This window comes from Mustela erminea, chromosome 3 (assembly GCF_009829155.1).
Source record: "Mustela erminea isolate mMusErm1 chromosome 3, mMusErm1.Pri, whole genome shotgun sequence".
In the NCBI taxonomy this organism is placed as follows: domain Eukaryota; kingdom Metazoa; phylum Chordata; class Mammalia; order Carnivora; family Mustelidae; genus Mustela; species Mustela erminea.
The window spans coordinates 124,248,143-124,271,412 of record NC_045616.1 but is presented as its reverse complement, the minus strand read 5'-3'; the positions used below and the strand labels follow the sequence as shown (position 1 = coordinate 124,271,412).

Genomic DNA, 23,270 nt, shown 5'->3' with positions numbered 1-23,270 from the left:
TGTCATTGTCTTTGCTATTATGATCATTATCATCAAATACCAAAATTTGTTAAGAACTTACTATATGCCAGACCCTGGATAAGAACTTTACAAATACAATCTCTTTTGAAACTTATAACAAGCTTATGATGATGGTGCCATTAACTTTATTTTGTAAGCTTGTTAAAATATTTGACACTTGTTAAAATGGTAAGGAAGCTGTCATTCAAAGTACAGTCTTGAATACTCCTATTGTAATTGGAGAGAGAGATTGGGCTCAAGTCTGCATAAAACATGGGGGATTTTTAGCCAAGGAGCAAGTTGAGGGGGTCAGTAGATTGGTGAGCTTGTCTGTTAAAAATGATTGTATTAGTGTAAAATGTCACTGATCTCATATGTAACTATGGCCCAGGGCAAAGTCAACATCTCATTCTTGAATCATCAAGCTGTGACTAGAGAATCATGGCCAAACCTCTAGGGACAGTCCAGCCATTTCAGTCACTAAATCCATTACTGGCTAAGCTGGTCATCTAGCTCTTTATTATTGCCCTTAAGAAGACCCTTCTCCCACAGGCCCTTGATAAAGAAGCTTCCACCAAAGATCTGGCAGGTAAATGAGGTGTGACTGCTCACCAGCTCTACTCACTGTTCCATCTCCTCAAATTTAGGTACTTGGGAAAATTATTCCCCTGCTAAAGAGCATCAATCATTATTTTTCTGCTGAATCAAGAGTTGGGTGTCGGGGTGCCTGGGTGGCTCAGTTAAGCATCCTGATCTTGGGGTCATGTAATTGAGCCCTGTGATGGGCTCCATGCTTGCTGTGGAGCCTGCTTGAGATTCTCTCTCTCCCTTTCCCTCTGCCCTTTTCTTCCCAGCCCCCCAAAAGACTTGAATATTGATACCTTTTCTCTGTGCCCAGTCTGGAGTCTTATCTGGTCACATTTCCTATTTGGTATTAGAGGAAAGAGGGGAAACTGGAAATATCTCTGAACTTAGAAGGCTGCCACACCTGATGAGTATTCCCAGAAGTAGTAAAAAGATGAATATGTAGTAAAACTGGTGAAATTACTTAAGTTCTGTCACTTCATTTTTCTTATCTGTAAAACAAAGAAAATGGTAATAACTATCCAATAGATTTACTATGAAGATTCAATGGTATAACAGATGTGAAAACACTCAAACTCTCAAGTATGTAAAAAAATAAGGAAATAACAGATTTATTGGGTTCTATTATCTATTAAAATGTCATGAGCAAACTATCTGATTTCACAATAAAAGAATTCCCATACTAGCAAATGTTTCTGACCTCTTCCCATGATTCCGTTTCTGGAAATAGCTATTTCACAATTGAGGCAGGAACTCTTGACAATATATAAGGCAAGACCCAAGTGGGCCAAGCAGACACCAGAAAGTCACTGGTTTTGCCACCATCTGACTGCGCTTGGCCACTTCAGCAGCATGAAAGCAACAGTCTGCCTTGCTCTTGGCTCTGGCACTTATGGCCATCTTCAGTAAGTATCTCCCTCATAACACCACCTCTGTCCTGATACCAACAGCTCATGTCATCTTCTGTTCACAGAATTCTGGGATATACAGAGCACATAGATAATAAGGGAAGCTTTTTGAAATGCATTTTTGTCTCTACCAATAAATCACTAAATGGTACCACCTTTGGGGCTGAGTTGAACCTAAATGGTCAGCTAAGGGCAAATTCTTATCCATATAAATATTTATATTTGGTCAGTGTACATCCAGACTCTGCTTTGACTTGATGTCTCTATTTATGGGTTTATGGGGACCCCATTTCTTTATAAAACCGTCCTATCAACTGAGAGTGGTAGAATGGGAGGTGGGTAGGGGGCTGGGGTAACTGGGTGATGGGCATTAAGGAGGGCACATGATATAATGAGCACTGGCCATTATACACAACTGATGAATCACTAAACACTACATCTGAAACCAATAATGTATTATATGTTGGCTAATTGAATTTAAATTAAAAAAAAAAGCCTGTCCCATTCATTGTTTGGCAGCATGAGCTCTTATTATTTTTGCATTAAGTTGAAATTTGCTTCCTAAGAATTTTCAACTGCTCGTCCAGCTTCTGCCATATCTGCCTCCTACACAATAGCAGACATTCCCTAGATATAAAACCATTTCTTTTTTCCAGTATTTTCTAAACTCTGATTATGAGGTAAGAAAGAACAAAATTTCTCATTATTATAGTAGTTTCTCCATGCTTTTGGCTATGCTCTAATCGTATCCAAAAAAGAAAAAAAAAAATCTATGCTGAGCTTCAATCTTTGACATTATATTGATACACAGTTCTGAAGAGAGTCTGATATTTTTGATAGGCTGAGAACTGAAACATGAGAGATCATTTTTCAACATGATTAGGTTCTTCCAGAGTTTAATTTGGTTTCTTTTGTCTTTATTTTTCTTATAGATGTAGAATGTGCCACACACCCTCAACAGGTCAGTACATCCATCTTGATATAAAAGTTTTACTTTTATATTTTATGTAATTTTAAAGCCAGTATCAACAAGGAAATATTTGCTACTATACACTAATTAAATTGTTACATGTTTGAAGATTTTTAAAGTATCAAAACTGATTTTGCTTTTAAAAATTCATTAAAAGATCTTTCTGAAATGGATATAGTAGAACAAAGTGGTTAGGCACCTAACATCCGAGTTACTATAAAGTCCTGGGTTTGAATTCCAGCTCCTTGATCGTGTGGCCATGGACAACAATACTTGCCTCATAAGCTTATTGTGAGGGTTAAAACCACAGTGTTTGAAGAGAGTTGAGCACTGTACCGGCACCAAAGAAGGACAAGTCATGACTCTTATAACGCTAAATGGGTCACCTCCATCTTTGTTCTTTATCTTAGGGAATGAATATTTTAATTTAACCTTCCCTTTATGACTCATATTAAGCAATAACTGTTGTTGAGAAAATCTAGGTGTGGTAGTAAAAACTTTAAATCAGAAGTCTAAGCTCAATGGCTTTTCAGCAGTATGCCTGTGGGCCTCAGGCAGCTTCTTTCACTTCTTTGAGTCTTTCATTTTATGTATTAAAGAGAATAAGAGGGTTAAGAGTGTGAATTTTGGAGTCAGACAGTCCTGAATTCAAGCCATCCTTCACAATTAGTAGCTGGTTGAACATGAAAACAGTTAATGAATATGAAGTCTTGGTCATTTCTTGGTCACACTGTGAATGTGACTTAAATCCTCACACTGGGGTTTGAGCAGGCAAGGAGAAGAAGTGATATCATGCTGACATATACTCATCAAGGGGCACCGTCATTCCCACTCTCCAGTAGACTCCACTTGCCTCTGAGCGCCTTCTGCCATTTTATCATGTTTGCTAATCTTTGTATTGCCAGCCATCAGCGCAATCCTAAAACTTAGAAAGTACGTGGCGTATGGCAAACAAAGGAATGAATAGATCAATTAATGGAACATAACTGAAAGGGAAGATGAATTTAACCTGAAGTTCCGGTGTATTTCAGGCTACCCAAGTGGAGACATTCAACAATTAGTAACATATCACATGTGGAACTCTGAGTCAGAAAAACAAACGTAAACTCTTCTGTACAGAGCTAAAATTTGTGTAGTCCTGAATGTAGAGCCAAGGGGTAAAACTAATAGAGAGTATTTTTGTAGTATTTTCCATGTCATGAAGTGCTAAGCATTTTACATGTATCTTCTTGATTATTTATTTTTTACTTCAATCTTACGATGTAGTTGTTATCACGCTTATTTTACAGGTAAAGAAACAAGGTTTAGAGAAGTAAAATGATGGTCTCAGGGTCATATAGTCAGGATTTGAAATGTGACACGTTTGACTCTTGCTCTCTATACTCTTCAATTCGCTCATAGGTGAAAACCCCAGAAAACCTCTATCTTGGTGATTGCAGACGTGCTCCTACAGGGGCCTTCATGTTGGCTTTCCTCCTGGCACTTACAACAGTGGTTCTCAACTACAGCAGTAAAATGCATGTGTCTGTCTATGCACTGAAGAAGTGTATAACACATGCTTTGTGACCAATAATTAATGGTAAAAGTTGCTAGTGATGTGCTAGCTCTTAAAACTATAGAAAGTATCCCTATAATACATCTCATAGTTGCATTCAGGTAGAACTTAAGTGAAAGAGAGAAATAGCAGGATGTGTAGAAAACTAACCCCATGGGAATGATTACATCTGGGACTCTGCCATGTATGTTTTTAAATTCACATTTTAATTTTTAGATAAATTATTTGGTTACAAGCTACCATAAAGAAGTTTATCACTCATGATTTTATATCTGACATAAGAAATCTCTATACTTGACATATCTCAAAGTGGCTGGATGAGGACAGACAATTAGAATAAGAAACTGGAAGTGCCTGGGGGGGGGGGGTCAGTGGGTTAAGCCTCTGCCTTCAGATCAGGTCATGATCTCAGGGTCCTGGGATCAAGCCCCTCAGCAGCAAGCTTGCTTCTTTCCCCTTCTCTCTGCCTGCCTCTCTGCCTACTTGTGATCTTTCTCTCTGTCAAATAAATAAATATTTAAAAAAAAAAAAGAATAAGAAACTGATGATTTGAAAGCCCTCTAAACTTGCTTGGGAAATCCTAATCTGGGAAAAAAGATTTGGTTCAAGGCTTTTAATATGTATCTCCAGGTTGATTGCAGTAAATATAAGAAGCTACCACCAGGAAAAGAGGGAATTTGTTATGAAATATATGCACCAATTTGTGGATCTGATGGCAAACCTTACCCTAATGATTGCTTCTTTTGTTATGAAGTTCAGTAAGTGTTGAAATATTTTCATTTTCTATATTTAAGGTGTAATTAAGTGTTATGGCAAATATACCTCAATTAGAAGTGGTTTAGGGTACAATGAATATGTAAATATGATGAATACATAGAATTTGGGGTCTTTAGTGTCTTTGGATCTGTGCATATTCAGGCAGTAAGAATAAATCAAAGAACTAGAGTCTCTAAGTTGAAGAATATCGGTGGAATTTTGATCGGAATGGCATTAAAAGTATAGATTGCTCTAGGCAGTATAGACATTTTAACAATGTTTATTCTTCCGATCCAAGAGCATGGAATGGTCTTCCATCTTTTTGTGTCTTCTTCAATTTCTTTCATGAGTGTTCTGTAGTTCCTCAAGTACAGATCTTTTACCTCTTTGGTTAGGTTTATTCCCAGGTATCTTATGGTTCTTGGTGCTATAGTAAATGGAATAGATTCTCTAATATCCCTTTCTGTATTTTCATTGTTAGTGTATAAGAAAGCCACTGATTTCTGTACATTGACTTTGTATCCTGCCACGTTGCTGAATTGCTGTATGAGTTCTAGTAGTTTGGGAGTGGAGTCTTTTGGGTTTTCCATATAAAGAATCATGTCATCTGCGAAGAGAGAGAGTTTGACTTCTTCATTACCAATTTGGATACCTTTTATTTCTCTTTGTTGTCTGATTGCTGTTGCTAGGACTTCTAATACTATGTTGAACAAGAGTGCTGAAAGTGGGCATCCTTGTCTTGTTCCTGATCTCAACGGGAAGGCTGCAAGCTTTTTCCCATTCAGGATGATATTTGCTGTGGGTCTTTCATAGATAGATTTGATGAGGTTCAGGGATGTTCCCTCTATCCCTATACTTTGAAGCGTTTTAATCAGGAACGGATGCTGCATTTTGTCAAATGCTTTTTCTGCATCAATTGAGAGGACCATGTGGTTCTTCTCTCTTCTCATATTAATTTGTTGTATCACATTGATTGATTTGTGAATGTTGAACCATCCTTGTAGCCCAGGGATGAATCCCACCTGATCATGGTGGATAATCTTTTTAATGTGCTGTTGGATCCTGTTGGCTAGGATCTTGTTGAGAATCTTAGCATCCATATTCATCAGTGATATTGGTCTAAAATTATCCTTTTTGGTAGGGTCTTTGCCTGGTTTGGGGATCAGGGTAATGCTGGCTTCAGAGAAAGAGTCTGGAAGTTTTCCTTCTGCTTCAATTTTTTGAAACAGCTTCAGGAGAATGGGTGTTATTTCTTCTTTGAAGGTTTGGTAGAATTCCCCAGGGAATCCGTCAGGTCCTGGGCTCTTGTTTTTTGGGAGGTTTTTGATCACTGCTTCAATCTCGTTATTAGATATCGGTCTATTCAGGTTGTCGATTTCTTCCTGGTTCAATTTTGGTAGTTTATATTTTTCCAGGAATGCATCCATTTCATCTAGGTTGCTAAGCTTATTGGCATATAACTGTTGACAATAACTTCTGATGATTGTTTCTACTTCCTTGGTGTTAGTTGTGATCTCTCCCTTTTCATTCATAATTGTATGAATTTGGGCTTTCTCTCTTTTCTTTTGGATTAGTGTGGCCAATGGTTTATCGATCTTATTGATTCTTTCAAAAAACCAGCTTCTAGTTTCATTGATACTTTCTACTGTATCTCTGGTTTCTACCTCATTGATCTCAGCTCTAATCTTGATGATTTCCCTTCTTATGTGTAGAGTTGGTTTGATTTGTTGTTGATTCTCCAGTTCTTTAAGGTGTAGAGAAAGCTGAGAAAAAAATTTTTCAATTTTTTTGAGGGAGGCTTGGATGGCTATGCATTTACCCCTTAGGACCGCCTTTGCTGTATCCCATAGGTTTTGGACCGAAGTGTCTTCATTCTCATTGGTTGCCATGAATTGTTTCAGTTCTTCTTTGATCTCCTGGTTGATCCAAGCATTCTTAAGCAAGGTGGTCTTTAGCTTCCACATGTTTGCGTTCCTTCTGAACTTTTCCTTGTGATTGAGCTCCAGTTTCAAAGTCTCTAAGTTGGAAGGAAATTTGAGGGTCATCTAGTTCAATGTCCACATACTCGTCTACTGCTTGAACTCGCTCTACAAATAATTCAAGTCATCCCAGTGTGCAGTTGATTATCTCCAGGGACAAGGAACCGCCCTCCTCCTAGGCATGCAGTTTACTTATCTGTCAGAACGAACTGTATCTATTGTTCATTTTAATAATTAAGTTTAGATGTATTAGAGCCCCCTAATTATTGGCACAAAAGGGGATAATATTTAAAAATTCCAAAGAAATTTTTGTTTCAGTATGATTTCTCAACAAAACATATATTGAAGCTCTAATAAAAATTAAACTTGAACAAATAGCCAAAGATAGCTTAAAGGTTACAAAATAATCACCTGAAAGATATGCTAGTACCAGCTCGAGAAATATAAGACGGTGCATGATACACCAGAATGTATAGAAACATATAGACCCTTTTTAAAAACATACATGAATGAAAACAAATACCCAATATTGATGACATATTGTTCTGGTTTGTTTTTTTAATGAGAAAAATTTTCTTTTTTAAAAAGATTTTATTTATTTGAGAGAGAGAGAGAGAGAGACAGAGAGAGCAGGAACAGTGTGTGCGGGCACAGAGGGAGAGGGACAAGCAGACTCCCCACTAAGCATGGAGCCAGACACTGGGCTGGATCCTAGGACCCTGGAACCATGACCTGAGCCGAAGTCAGATGCTTAACCAACTAAGCTATCCAGGCACCCCAGAAAAAACTACCTTTATGAGAAATAGTATTTTTTGAAAAATGTAAAATGTGACAATTATAATGAAATCATTGATGAAAAAAGGTTTCTAAATGTGCCTCCTTTAGATAAGAAATTCATTAAATATGTTTTCAGGGATATAAGCTGATTATGATGTATTGTGAGCATCGTCCTTACATAACCAGCACCAGTTGCTAAAATATTTCTAAATTGCAGTCACTCCCTCCCCATCTTTGTTTTAAAGATCTTATTTATTCATTTGAGTAGAGAGAGAACCAGAGAGAGAGAACACAAGCAGGGAGAAGGGGTAGAGGGAGAGGGAGAAGTTGGCTCTCCTCTGAGTAGGGAGACAGATTCAATGGGAATTCCAGGACCCTGCAGCCCTTAACAGACTTGAGTGACCCAGGTGCTCCCAGTCACTCCCTCCTTTTAAAAACATCACTAAGTGGACCAACTTGAGTACCTTGTGGGGGGTGGGTTCATTAGTGAATGCTAATTAGTTCCAGATGCTAATAAAATGCCTACGGCATCAGCAATTTTCATTTGTTGCTATTTTCTCTCCACAGAAAAACTAACAACAAACTTAAATTTGAACATTTTGGAGAGTGTTGAATCTAGCTTGTGATTCTAGTTCACACAAAACACACTTCTCCCATATAACCTGTGCCGCATTGCCTAATCTTGTCACCATCATGTCCAGATTTCTTTGTAGAATAAAGGAGACCTACATGAAATAAACATATGTCTGACTCTTTTTGTTTAGGAGTTGAATCTTCCAGATTTGTTTCACTTTTGGGTGATGTCTAAGGGACCACCTTAGGGCCACGTCCTGGAAGAAAAGGGTTAACTAAGACCAGAAGCAGGAACCAGAAAATCAAAGGACCTGAATCTGATGCCTTCTTTTAGCCCAGGCTAGAAAAACACCTCCTGTGCATAACTTAGTTCTTGTGAATTCCTGAAACATGAACAGAAAAAAATGGGAGTCTTCAAGTACAAGAATCATGAAATACTGTTTTGCTAGATGTTTCTTATGTTTAAGACATGAAAGCTGCCCTAGATTGAGACGGCTCTTTATTTTCTACCAGAACACGTGTTTGTGAAATTTGATTGGTCAAAATCAAATGCCCAGTAAAATTATGTAAATTCCCATGAATTAGTTGATGTCTTCCATGTGTTTTTTCCCCTAAAGTTTTTTTTTAATTTAGATTCAATTAGCCAATATATAGTACACAATTTTTTAATTAAAAAAATTTTTTTACATAATTAGTTTTTGATAGCGTGTTCATTGATTCATCACTTGTGTATAACACCCAGTGCTCATCTCATCACGTGCCCTCCTTAATACTTGTCACCCTTAATTCTAGTTACCCCATCTCCCCACCTTCCTCCCTTTCTGCAACCCTCAGTTTGTTTCTCAGAATCATAAGACTCTCATGGTTTATCTCCCTCTCTTATTTTTTCCCATTCAGTTTTCTCTCCCTTCCCCTATGGTCCTCTGTGCTATTTATAATATTCCACATATGAGGGAAACCATATGATAATTGGTTTTCTCTGACTGACTTATCCTGCTAAAGTTTGGTCTCAGATCTAGGACCTGAAACTTATCTGATCTCACTATTTATTATATGTTTCAAAAACATATTATTTGATGTTCCAAATATCCTACTATCTGTTCCAAAGAACAGAGAGGATGCCTTGCACATCTTTGTAATCCATTTGTGCATCTCTGCAATTAACATATATCTATTAATGCCTAGTTGTTGGTAGTATCTGAGATAGGATTTGGAGCATACAATGGTAAATAGAATAGACTTGATCTTGCCCTCTTTGAGCTTATATTCTGTGAAAGAATTTGCCATGCTTAGTATAGCATCTTGTAGAGAACTGATATTATGCAAATGTTTATTAACATTGAATCAAGGTTAAGCAATATTTCAACTGGATTATACCAGCACATTATGTATACATACAACATATGAAAATCTAACTATATATTCTCCGCAAAGAGGGAGAAAGAGAAAATAGAAATCATTTTGAGCTGGGGTGCCTTGGGTGGCTCAGTGGGTTAAAACCTCTGCCTTTGGCTCAGGTCATGGTCTCAGGGTCCTGATATCGACCCCCACATCGAGCTCTCTGCTCAGCAGGGAGCCTGCTTCCCTTCCTCTCTCTCTGCCCGCCTCTCTGCCTACTTGTGATCTGTCTGTCAAATAAATAAATAAAATCTTTAAAAAAAATCCTTTTGAGCTTTGTTTTTGTCTCACAGTCAATTAGAGATTCAGACACCAAGACTGGCCACAAAATGATCTGTGCTAATTTCCAAAGAATTCAAGTAGAATGGTGTGCTCTGGGGTGGTTTATTTCCTTTTTTTTTCTCTTTCACTTTTTGTTGTGGCTGTTCTTTCTTGAATGATGCAAGACCATCATCACTAGGACTACTTAAAATCACTTTTCAAAGAAACTTTTTAAAGAAGTGAAAAATATTGACTTGGACTTCGTCTTTTCACCAAATATTAAACATCCACTCTTTGCTAGATGCTAGAAATGCATCAATGAACACACAAATATAAAAATTCATCCTTCCTTTGTGAAGCTTTAAGTTTACATAGGCAGAATAATATTAATGAAATATCAAATGCGCATATATATATATATATATATATATATATATATATATAAAGTTAGACTAACTAGGGCCATCAGGAAAGACCTTCCAAGGCCTTCCTGAGGTGATTTATAACCAGAAACCAAATAATGGGTAGAAGTCAAGCAAAGGAAAATGGAGGCATGAGTGGAGATAAGTGGAAGGAGGAGGCAGTAGCCATGGGATTAAGAAGCATCATTCCAAGCACAGGGAGCAGCAGGAGATAGCAACATAACAAACTAGCACAGTTATTGGCCAGTTCATGTTTTTCAGCCACTCTCCCAAGCCTCTCTACTATCCATGCCCACAGTTCATTTCCAACTGTCTCCAGAAGGATAGTTCTCAAACACAAATCTTACCTGGTCATCTCCTTGCTAAAATTACTTCAGTGAGTCTCACTGTCTATAAGTCCATGAGGGCTGGCCACTTCTCTCTCCATCTCTCTCTCCATCTCTCCATCTCTCTCAGTTCCACATTATGAAATAGACGGGTGACCACTCTCAGAACCCTCCACACACTTTGCCATTGTGCACATCCTGGTCCCTCTTCCTCCAATTCTCTTTCCCACTTCTTTATCTCACCAATTACCGCTCATTGAAAAAACTCATCCCTAGTGCTCTCTTCACTAAAAAGCTCCTAATTCTCTAATGAGCATCTCCTATGTATTCATTCATTCATATAATCCTCCCAGATTATCTAGCATCATAGTATATCCTCATTAATTTGTAAGCATCTGTTTCTTTTGCTATATTATGAGATCATAGCTGGCATGCTGCAGGCATTTGATGAATGTGTAATAAATTAACTGAATTAAATTAAGATGAATTGAATTTGACTTCTATCAACAGGCAAGGAAACCATGGTGTCTTATCCCAGATAACCCTGAAATCAGATGTCACCTCCTGATCTTTCTCTGGCACTGGAATATATAGCATCTGTTTGCATCTGCACCAACCCAAACTCTGAATTCTTCTTCAAGTACCTATATAAAGAATCCATAGATATACAAATAAGAGAGAGTGATGACTGCTTTTCCATAGTTGGGGCGGTGGCTTAAATGGCAGTCATTTTGCTCACCTACAGCCTAAAGCTCCCCATTGCATTTCTATCCTCTACAGTCATCTCTTGCAACACCACCCTGCAAATCCTTGTCATTTGTAACATGAAGAGGAAACTGACATAAAATTTTAAAGATGTACAAATAAAAGAAAAACAATTAAATCCATAGCTAAAATCTGTTGCTAGAACTGAGGCCTACTCACATTCTAAGAAATCTCATTCTGTTTCATTGTTAATTAGCTCTTCCTCATAGTTCAGCACAGCAAGCACTACTACAGCCAATAAACCAGTCCTTCTAGAACAGGTAACTCCTGTCCCTCTGGGAAATCAAAGAGAAGATGAAGCATTGACTGTGGAATTTTAATTGACAATAATAGTACAGGAAGCAGAAGCCAGATCTACAAAAACATTCCTTAACAAAACCTATCCGCAGGGACACATCCTGAAAACTTTTCAGAATTTCTTAAGAAAAGGAACTCTGAGTCAACTGAAGTTAAGCCTTTTATGAGTGCCTGCTGAAACGCTGGAAGAGAACTACTGAGGTTGTGACAGATGCCTCTAGGGAGCCCAGGAAACTATCTGATCGTTCCACTTGCCAGACTCCTAGGCGCTGATTTCCTAGGATGTGAGTCATTTGATGCTCAAAAATAGTCTCTGTGGTTAAAATAACGAAGCCTGGAAGCAGCCCAGCCCTGTATGACTGACTCATCAAAGAGTAAGCCTGGCTTCTGGGTTTCATTCTTCTTCTGCCCCAATGTTCCTGAATCTCATTCCATAAGCCCAAGACCCCTGTTCTGACCAAGGCAGCTTCTCCAGCCTAAGGCCCTGCTCTGTAACCTGTACAGCAGCCTAGCCCTCTGGGCTTGCACTTCTAGCTTGTGCTCTTGCTACTCTTGCCTTCTCCACTCTGCCTGTTCTAGAAATGGAGCCCAGTGGCAGGCACCCCAAAATATTGGTGGACATCTGTTACGTTGGTCACATCCCTCGTTGCCCTGTCTGGGCTGCCTATTGGGGCTCTGGTTCTTTCTTGTTTATCTACGGGGCCCACGGATTTCCTGAACCACTATCTGTTTGCTGCCATACCCTTTAGATATTACCATGTCCTCCATGTCAGGTGAAATTATTCATGAACCTTCTATAACATAGTGGTTAAGATGGTGATCTTTCGGGACGCCTGGGTGGCTCAGTTGGTTAAGCAGCTGCCTTCGGCTCAGGTCATGATCCCAGCGTCCTGGGATCGAGTCCCACATCGGGCTCCTTGCTCCGCAGGGAGCCTGCTTCTCCCTCTGACTCTGCCTTCCACTCTGTCTGCCTGTGCTCGCTCTCGCTCGCTCTCTCTCTGACAAATAAATAAATAAAATCTTCAAAAAAAAAAAAAAAGATGGTGATCTTTTGGCAATATATACGATTATCGAATCTTTATGCTGAATATCTAAAACTAATACAATGTTATATGTCAATTATAGCTCAGTTTTGTAAAATTTTCAGAAAATGAAGAAAAAAAAACCCTAAGGAAATTAAAAAAACAAAAACAAAACAAACAAACAACAAAAAAAACAACAACGGGGCGTTGGGAATAGAAAGCCCGGGGATTAAATCTAGATTTGCCACTTCCGAATAACCTTGAGTTACTGGTTGAACCTGAGTGTTAGTTCCTGCATTTCAGAGTGGGGACAGTTCCTTATGGACTGGTGTGAATCAGCCTATACACACAATACATCATACTGGGCTTGGCACATAATTAGCAAACAGTAAATCAATGATTTCGAAAACAGTAACAACAAAAATCTAGAGTCACCCTAACCTTGTCCCCTAAGCACAATAGATAGGTTCTGGCTTTTCATTGTCTTCTCCCCAATTCCACCCTAACACAAGCCCAACCCTGCCTAACCCCTGCCTGATCTGGTCCTGAGAGAACACTATGAACCTCCTGTTAGAAGAGACCATCACTGTTATAGCCACAGAAGGCAACAGAGTTGTTTGACCACAATTAAAATATACTCCCACTGGAGACTTGGGAAAGTTTTTTAAGTTATCCTCATTTTTGGTGTAAAAAAAAGAAAGGAAGAAAGAAAAAGAAAAAATATGTGTATTTTGGTTTGGAGCCCCCTGAGAATGGGGGATTCGGTCCGTTTATCTTTATGTCCAAATGGATATTTTTTTTTCTCCATTGCCTGATATATACTAGGCAGCCTGACATATACACATAATTTTTAAACTGTTAAGGAAAAAAAATGAAAACAAACTTAGGTTAAATATATTCAAAGCCATGTATCGAACATCTTAATGCCATTAAGAGTGCCACACTAAATTCTACATTGCCTGCAAATAACAAGAGAAAACAGTGTTATTTAGCAAAGGGCAGAGAACAGAAGAACAAACTTAATTCCTCACAGCTGGAGAAATGTTTCTAGTCTATGGTTGCATGAGGGTCTTTGCCAGAGGAGAGGAAGATGGGGGTGTAGTAAGGTGGGAACTGGCAGCCAGAATTACAGCAAAAAATGGGAGTTAGGGAGGAGGCACATAAAAGCTTTTGAAGACAGAACTTGGGCTGTGTCTTAAACTGTCTGATAGACATATGAGCATTTGTGTTGCTATTAGCATTTAAACTGTACACGAGTATTATAAACACTCTTTTGTATATATGGCATATGACAAAATAGAGAAAAGATAAGAAGGTGGGTAAGGAGAGAAGAAGTTGGTTTTCTCTGGTATCAATTTGAATTTGAGCTCTGCTAAGTGAAAAGCATCAATAAGTTTGCCTTTGTGGCATTCTCTTCCCTCTCCAGTATCTAGAGGCCTCTTTGACATGCTTTCCTCAAGAACAGAGACTTACTCTTCTAAAACAGAGCTAAATGGAGCAGGAAACTAGTCCATATAGGGGCCCAGATTATAGAGGGAGGAATACAGGGTGGGGTAGGGCATTATGTCACTCAACTGACCAGAACAGTTCCACTTTCTCATTGAAACCTCCCATGAAGAACAAAGCACAGAATCAAGTGAATCTTGTGACAGAAACCATTGTAAAAAAGAAAAAAAGAAAGAAAGAAAGAAAGAAAGATGTCAAATACTGAACCAGGGATTCAGAGATTTCTGGATATCAGAGACCATTAAATTTCTTTTTAATAATTATTTATTGCAAAATAAAGTAAAAAAAAAAAACAATAAATATCCAACACAAAAAAATCATCCACAATTTTCAGGAAACCTCACATCACTTTTTCCATACAGCATGATACAGTTTCCATTTGGCAGTAATATCATAAATGCAATTTTGTATTCCATTTTGCTTAATGTTATGCCAAAAGAATATTTAATTTTTTCTTTTGTCTTTTTTTTTTCTTTCCTCCTTAATCTCTTGAAATAACCAGCATACACAGTAACCTTAAAAAAAAAAATGTAACTATTGGGAGACTAATAAAGCTTTGCCATTTTTTTATATAAAAACTTTAATAAAAATTATAACCTACTTGGGGCGCCTGGGTGGTTCAGTGGGTTAAGCCTCTGCCTTCGGCTCAGGTCATGATCCCAGGGTCCTGGGATTGAGCCTCGCATCGGTCTCTCTGCTCAGCAGGGAGCCTGCTTCCCCCTCTCTCTCTGCTTGCCTTTCTGCCTACTTGTGATCTCTCTCTGTCAAATAAATAAATAAAAATCTTTAAAAAAATAAAAATAAATAAAAATCTCAACAAATACTTTAAAAAATAAAAACAAAAAGCCCAGGTTGTGACTTCCAAGCTGCAGTTAAAAAAAAAAATTATAACCTACTTTATTTTTAAATTTGTTTATTTGAGAGAGAGAGAGAGAGAGAGAGAGCGTGTGTATGGAGGGGGGCCAGAAGGAGAGGGTGAGAGAATCTCAAGCAGACTCTCCACTGAGGAGGGAGCTTGATGTAGGGATTAATACCACATCCCTGAGATCATGACCTGAGTCGAAATCAAGAGTCAGATGCCCCACTGACTAAGCCACCCAGGCATCCCTAATCTACTGTCATAATTACTTTATAACATGAAATGATAGTTGTAATCATATACTGTTTTTATTACTAAATCGTTCTTATTTTTCCCCAAAAGTCTCATCTGAACCAAGTAGTAGCATTTAAGAACCACTCGAGAAGACCAGTGGTCTTTAAATGTTATTGTAAGGAAGACTAGGAAGCTCTTGGAGTTGCCTGAGCAGCTTGAAAGCAGGCAGAGGTCAGAACCTTCTACTCCTTCTTCAATTCAGATATGCTTCTCTTTTATTTATTTTTTATATTGGGCAACAGTAAGATTTCCTGGCTCCTCCACTGGATACCTGTTTGAACTTGGGCAAGTTTTGAATTTCTCTGGCTTATCTTCTCTTCCTCATTGGTTATGTTAGGAGTCTGTTTACCCACCTAGTAGAATTTTTGTAGGGATTATAAATTCATGGATAATATGTGCTTAGAATGTTCATGGCATAGTACATAATAATAACACATAATAAACTCTATAAGAATTATTATTATTATAGTTAAAAATATAAAACACTGATGGTTATAATCCTTATGCTCAATGCAGAAATTGCCTTTATAGGCATCCTAAAATGTATTTATGCAGCTTCTTTTTGAACCTGTTGAGTGGGAAGGCCATTATTAATGGGGGACTCTATTAAAACTTCTTATTTTTATCAAGCTTAGATTTATGCCATATTATTTACCGCCTTATCTGTCCTAAATATAGCCCTTGAAGACACAGAGAAAAACTGTAATTGAGAACTCTTTCAGAATTTTTAAGACAGTTCTTTATACTTTCTGAGTTTACTAATATTAGTTGAAGAGAACTTTGGACCATGTCCTATACTAAATGCTTTACATCATAAACTCATTTAATTCATAAACAACCCTAGTACTAAATTTATGAGAAGATAAGCAGGGTATTTATAATATTAACCATGGCAAATCTAGCACTTAGTTTATTTCTAGGCATGATCAGAGCTCAGAAAAAGAAAAAAAGAGAGAATTAAGTTAGTGAATGAATCTGTTTTCCCACTTAAGAAAAATAAAGTTCAGTGAAGACTGATATGTAGTCCAACACTAGTAGGAAATGGCAGAGTTCTGCATGACAAGAGCTCAGTTTGACCCGTTCTTAAACAATTAAGCACTATGTTCCCTAGGCAGTATCATAATCCCTATCCCCAGAGCAGCCCATAGGGACGATTTTGGCTGTTTTTAATTACTCACAGAGAGATAAATGTGAGCTCTCTGCTGCACAGCCTGTCCAGGCCAAGGGCACTATGTCCATTGGTGTTGTAGAGAATGCCTGCTAGCCCGTGAACTCCAAAGGCAAGAGGAGCTGCCAGTGTCACAGGCACAGAGCCATAGAGTGGTTCCTTGAAATCATTATTTTGTATAGTTAAGTCCTGGTAGCATTTAGCAAGAAGCATATATTTAAAAATGTTTCATTTTGTTAAGTTACTGCCTAATATTAGGCACTATATGAAGTGCAAGAGCTGCCCACCCTTTTGGACAATGGTGGTACAGTTGATGGTATCATTAGCTAAGTATGCCCCCTGATACTGAATGCAATGGAGGTCTCTGGCTCTAACTTTACTTGGCTTCTAAAGGTTAGTCCTATTTGGAGACAAAGCCATCATGGACAAAGCACAGGAAAAGCCCAGTTCGCACCACTGTATTCCTAAGATAACTACATGTACCGTCATTCTCAGTTTGAGGAAGCCGGTGACGTTCCCCTCAGGAAGCTTGAATAAGTAGATTCCAACTGAGAACAGGTATATTCCCAATATATATCCAGCTAACTTTCCCATTAGCTTTACTTATACCATAACATCTGGGGCTCCCAAGAAAGCATACATCACTGTAGAGCATGGTTTATTGCATAAGTCTTGCCAACCAATACCAGTGAATGGATTCCTCTGTTCTATGTCCAGTCTGGAAACAAATCTGGCAGACTCTCAGTTGAAGAGAACTCTGGGTAAAGGGCTAAGACAGCATTAATTTAGGTTATATTATGTAATCCTGTCACACGGAAAATTTTCCCATGATTCACTGAATCTTTTAAACCTGTTCTAGGGCACTGCTCTGAGAAGCAGCCATTTGTTAATAAAGATGATACATCTGGCTAGGATATAATGCAAGCCTCAGTGGGCTAGGCTTATAATAGCAGGTCACTTCTCTTGACTCCACCTTACTGCCCTTGGCTGCTTTGAGCAGCATGGGAGCAATAGCTCCTTATGATCCTAGAAAATGTGCTTAGGAAATTCTGAGATTTTTTTCATCTTAAGGATAAGCAAGTCTGTTTTTGTTTTAATGCATTTTCTTCTCCATTGAGAAATCACTAAATCACATAATCTCAGTGTTGGAGGGTCCATAAAGCTCATCTAATCCCAATGTAAGAAAGCTTCCTGTGAGATCTCTGAGAAGAAATCATCATCTAGGTTCTGCTTTGATACAAAAACTCTCTTGCTAAAAAGATAGTCCATTCTTGACCTATTCGAGCCAATAGAATATTCTTACTTCATTGGGTAGAAATCAACACTGACTCCACTTGTCATTTATGACTGACAGAAGATTTAAAGAATATAAAAATATATAATTTGTCAATTCCGTATTTATGGAGTACTGAATATAGCCTAGCATCATTTAACAAACAAATTCTATTATGATCCTCTTCCCAGTCTCAGTCCCTCTTTCTTATATTCCATTCTCACCCGAGAAGAGCAATCATAGCATCACCACTCTTGCTGAGTGAGTCTAAACTGATCATTATCAAACAGTTTGATTTGAAGCCTTGATTGGGAACCCCATATCAGCCAGCACAGACGAAGAACCAAAACAAAAATCAGATCTTTCCCCCTCCAAAATTGGTTTTGATTAAGGAAAATGGTTATTATACAACATGTGGTATAGAATTACTACTCTTACGTAATCTCAAAATTGGGATGAATTTTTTCCTCTCAAAATTAAAAGCTCTTCCATACATCTTTTAATATGTAAAAGATATGATTTAGAAACATCTATCTAGAATCATCAGAGATAAAGCCGAAATGCCACACAATTTTGTTATGTACCTGAGTATTTACCTTATTAAGTGTCAAAGCTGGTTTTAAGAATTTTAGATTCAAACCATTATTAAATAGAGTTAATGGAGCATAATGTCGAAGTGCACTGGCCTTAGAGTCAGAAAGAATTCTGTTAGTTCCCAGCTTTGTTGCTATCTGACTAGGACATGTCACTTTAATTTTCTGGATATTCTGGACCTTGACAATATACAATGAGAATAATTTATACAATGAGAGTAATTATAATACCTACCTCATTGAATTGCTGTGAGCATAAATGCCATAATTTTTGCAAAGGGCTATAAATAGCCCTTTGTACATAGTAAGAATTCTAAGACATTTAGCTAGTATTATTATAAAATGCCATGTTTCTTTACTTATTCATCAGGGAATGAAGAATGTTGTCTAACCTCTTCATTTTGATTCAGAATGAAAATTATTAATATTCTTTAGAGACTTCTCATACATGGTAATAAAAATTTTCAACTAATGGGTAGGTAATGTAAGTGACACTCTAAATTCTCTTTGAGGCTATGCTTCATAAGTGAAAGAGAATAATAAATTGGCATAGACGTGAAGAAGATGTACTTTGAACTCACAGACTTGGGTTTCAGTAATAGGCTCATCAATTACTAGTTATATGATCTTGGAAAATGTACTTAACTTTTTTCAGTTTCCGTCTCCTTTTTTAAAGGAAATGTTAATAGGGTCTACCTCAAAAGACTGCAAGAGTTAAAAGGTAAACCTCAGGGTCCTCAGGTTTCAGGCAAGTAGGGAGAAGTTCCATACAACAAATGACATACATGTCACTTTGCCTTCCTATGAAGCATGTAGGCTGATATAACACAAAAGGGTGACAGAAAAGTGTGAGATGATTGGGTGAGCCTATCTTGTTGGGGTGGGGGGAGGATTTGCTTAGTAAACAGTTGGGAGGCAGTGGAGTACATGATGTAGGCATCAAAATATATCACCCTGACTTGGATGGAGTGAAAAGTTCATTGGACATGAAGCAAGCAGTATGTGGCTGAGGGGAGAGGATGGAGTCTGGGTGGTCTCTGAGGCTATGGAGGTGCTCCAGGGTAGCACAGACCAATATGTGCAGTGTTGAGCCACTCAGCCTCCATCCTGCAAGGACTGGCATGGCATCATAAGCAGGCACTATCGAAGCAGACCTGTGCTTCAGAAAAATCACTTTCCAAGCAAGAATGCCAGAAGGAGTGAAAATAATTACAGCAAATATGTAAAGACCTTTCTATCCGCCAGCTACTCATCTAGGTGCTTTGTGTATATAAACTCACTTAATATTATGAACAACTATATGAAATAGTTACTTCTACCCCCATTTTGCAGATGGAAAGGGCATTGGATTCAGAGTCAAAAGATGGATTAAGGACTGACTGTGCCATGGACTTTGGGCCAGTTACTTCAGCTTTCGGAGTCAGAAGTCTTCATCAGTTGGCAAAAAAGCAAATAGAAGTAATGGTACTTCATTGAGTTGAAGGGAGGGTCCTGTCAGAACATACATGATGGGAAACTGTGGTGGGAAGGACACTGGTGCTCATGTCAAAGAGTGCTGGCCTCAAATCCACCTTGGCTTATGATCAGAAATCAGTCACTCATCATCTCAGAATGGCTACTACCTTTTTAAAATGGGAGTAATAGCTAGGCCCGTGTGTAATACTTGGAGGGGGGCAGGGGAAGAACTTCCTTTTGCGTAGGCTTTAAATATGGTACCAGTAATACTTACTTTTCAAGAGTAATACAATTAAATATCACCTCACATCTGTCAGAATGGCTAAAATCAAAACAACACAAGAAATGAAGGGTGTTGGCAAGGATGTGGAGAAAGGGAAACCCTTTTACACTGTTGGTGGGCATGCAAACTGGTATGGCTGCTCTTTGTAAACAGTATGGAGGTTCATTAAATGTTAAAAATAGAACTACCCTACTACTCAGCAATTTCATTACTAGGTGTTTACCCAAAAGATACAAAAATATAGATTTGAAGGAATACATGCCCCAAATTGTTAATAGCAGCATTATCTACAATAGCCAAACTATGGAAACAGCCCAAGTATCCACTGACTGATGAATGGATAAAGAAGATATGGTACATATAGGTAATATACGTGTATGTAATATGTATACATATTTTATATATATATATATATATATAATGGAATATTATTCAGCCATTAAAAAGAATGAAATCTTGCCATTTGCAACAACATGGATGAACCTAGCGAGTATTACGCTAAACAAAATAAGTCAGAGGAAAACAAATGTCATATGATTTCACTCATATGTGTAATTTAAGAAACAAACAAACAAAAAACACAAGCAAAGGGAAAAAACAAAAGAGAGAGAGAGAGAGACAAACCAAGAAACAGACTCTTAACTACAGAGAACAAACTGATGGTCACCAGAGGGGAGGTGGTGTGGGGGGATGGGTGAAACAGGTGATGCGGATGAAGGGGGGCACTTGTGATGAGTACCAAATGATGTATGGAACTGCTGAATCACTATATTGTACACCTGAAACTAATATTACACTATATGTTAACTAATTGGAATTTGAATAAAAACTTAAAAAAAAAACTATTATAAGAATTAAAAGATAGCATATGGAAGGGAAGCACCCAGAACACGTAACAATGTTAAAAACGTTAAATTATGTAAGTGCTATTGTAGCTGCTACTGTTATTATTATTATTATTAGATTATCATTATTGTTATTAGAATGTGCTTGGAAAATCATTAGTAGTTGTAGGAACATGGGTAGTATTTGGTTATCCTGCCCCCCTTTGCCCCTATAAAACACTGAAAGGCCTTGTCATCAGTTATTGTATCAAGGAGAATGTATATATTTTAGGCTGTGAGTTTAAATAAGCTCTTCTGGGCTTAAGTATTTTAAAATCCATACCAGCAGCTCAGGGAGTACTCCTGAGGGGTTTGAGGTCTTGTACCCCAGTTTCCACTTTCTGGTTCTAAACTTTCTTTTCCTAAATGAAGCCTTCTCTCACCTCAGCAAATATTTCTAGCATGCTTTTACCATCTTAAATCACTAAGCAGTAATCAAGTTGAATTCTCTTACTTGAATACGATGTAAGTAGAGGAGGCCAAGCTGGCCATGCTGGATCATCTGTCTTCATTCTATTCCACTGTCCTTCGTCATTTCAGCCCCACAAGCACAGCACTTGCCTCTTGCCTTTTGTCCTTGCCTTTGCCTCTGGATCTACCTTTCTTTGGTGTTCTTGTTCTTACCCCAGGCAACAGCAGCCCCCAGGACTGTCTTCTGCCCAGAGGATTCTGAGATACTGTCACCTCACAGATGGGTGGATATATTCTTCTCCTGAAAGACGTTATGACAACACATTTTTTATAACTACTGGGAAATTCCATTGTTTGACATGTCAAAGGTTTAGAAAATTGTTTGCTCATAATCTCTTAATCAGCACTTATTCACACATCATGTGCCAGGTGCTGGGTGGGGGGCAATGAAGAGTAAGATTATTTTTGTCCTCAGTCAACACTTTATGTTGAGCCAAAAAGTTACAAAACACAGTGGTTAAGTTGGTGAGCTCTGGAGTCTGTTTTCCCAGGTTTAAATTCAGCCAGTCATACTAAGAAAATTTCAGGTATAAGATGCTAAGTGCTGAGGTTCTAATGTAAAACATGGAGATTATGGTGGAAAACACTGTATTGTATAATAGAAATTTGTTAAGAGTGGAACTTAAATGTTCTCACCAAAAACGAAAATAGTCACAAAAAAACCTCCAAGGATAACTATGTGATGGGTGTGTTAACTAACTAGATGGGGGAAAACCCTTTCCCAATATAAATGTACATCAAATCATCACAGTGTACACTTCAAATATTTTACAATTTTAAAATAAAATCGTTTAAAAAGTCCTGGCAAATACCTTGTGATTTTATTTGTCAATCAATTAATGTAAAAATAATTATATTTGTATAATATAATTATGGTTAAACTGACTTAGCAGGGTTCTTACAAAAACAAAGGTATACAAGTAATCGCCCACATGGCCCTAGGAGATCAGGAGCCTGATTTAAAGTTAGTCAGGCAAAGAATCTTGGTCACACTGTAGAAAGAATGACCTGTTCTAAGATAGTCTGTCTTTATTATTCAAACTCCTAGTGCTTAGGAGAACTTGGTATTCCTGGGAAATGTGAGAACTGATCATAGGATAACACATCCTTCCTTAAGAGTCAAACTTCATGTCTTTGTTTAGTAGCAGTCTGAAATAAGCCCTATTTCACCTGGTAATAACACAATCTTCAACACAGAATTATTGATTTTTCATGATCTCTGGGTCTCTGCCTTATCATGCAATCCAAGTATTATAACAGAAATCACACATAATAGACTTGAGTTTCCATGTATACATCCTGGCTATTTCTTTAATATACTTTATGTTAAATATAATAGTAGATGTTATGACTAGGAAAGTAGGAATGGCTATTGCAATAAAAAAGGATAAAAAGATTGCTCTACTAAGACAGAAAAAAAAATTGCCATTAGGCAGTAAAGGAAGAAGAGACCCAGAAAATTAGCCTTTAGTAAAAAATTGTGGTATCCTAATCCATTGGTTCTCAAGTGCAGAGGTGAATCAGACTCTACTATGCAGTGTGTGTGTGTGTGTGTGTGTGTGTGTGTGTGTGTGTGTGTGTTATCTGAGTCATACCCTGGACCTACGGAATTAGAATCTTTGGGTGGGAGGGAGTAGGTGTTAAAGACAGACATGTAAATTTTTAAAAGTTCTCCAGAATTACTCACTCTAAGTTAATCTTTTTCACATTTGTTTCTTCTTGCTAGTTAAAAAATGGAATGTACTTCTCTGGAACCCAGTGATAATTTAACAATCAAACAAATCAGTGTTAAATTATGGTATCATACCACAGCCCTATAGCCTATTACAAATGAAATATTTGGGCCTGCAGAGTATTCTTGGTCTTCGGTGACCCAGTGATTTTGTCCTT

General features: G+C 37.8%; 1 protein-coding gene and 1 long non-coding RNA gene across 3 annotated transcripts; one reads left to right on the top strand and one right to left on the bottom strand.

The window, feature by feature from the left end:
* Positions 1 to 810: 810 nt before the first annotated feature.
* LOC116586883 lies at positions 811 to 23,253 on the bottom strand. Its single transcript, XR_004284184.1, has 3 exons — positions 23,068 to 23,253; positions 21,364 to 21,621; positions 811 to 1,076 (listed from the first exon to the last, which is right to left on the bottom strand). It is a non-coding gene; the product is annotated as an uncharacterized LOC116586883 (long non-coding RNA).
* LOC116586882 (serine protease inhibitor Kazal-type 9-like) lies at positions 1,400 to 11,365 on the top strand. Of its 2 annotated transcripts, XM_032337401.1 has the most exons (4): positions 1,400 to 1,490; positions 2,426 to 2,454; positions 4,649 to 4,776; positions 8,098 to 8,143. In XM_032337401.1, exons 1-4 carry the CDS (start codon positions 1,478 to 1,480, stop codon positions 8,141 to 8,143), a joined length of 216 nt encoding a protein of 71 aa, XP_032193292.1. In that variant the 5' UTR covers positions 1,400 to 1,477. The 2 variants fall into 2 exon arrangements, 1 of the variants encoding a protein (XP_032193292.1); XR_004284183.1 differs by lacking the exons at positions 4,649 to 4,776; positions 8,098 to 8,143 and adding an exon at positions 11,021 to 11,365 and having other exon boundaries at positions 1,437 to 1,490.
* Positions 23,254 to 23,270: the final 17 nt, after the last annotated feature.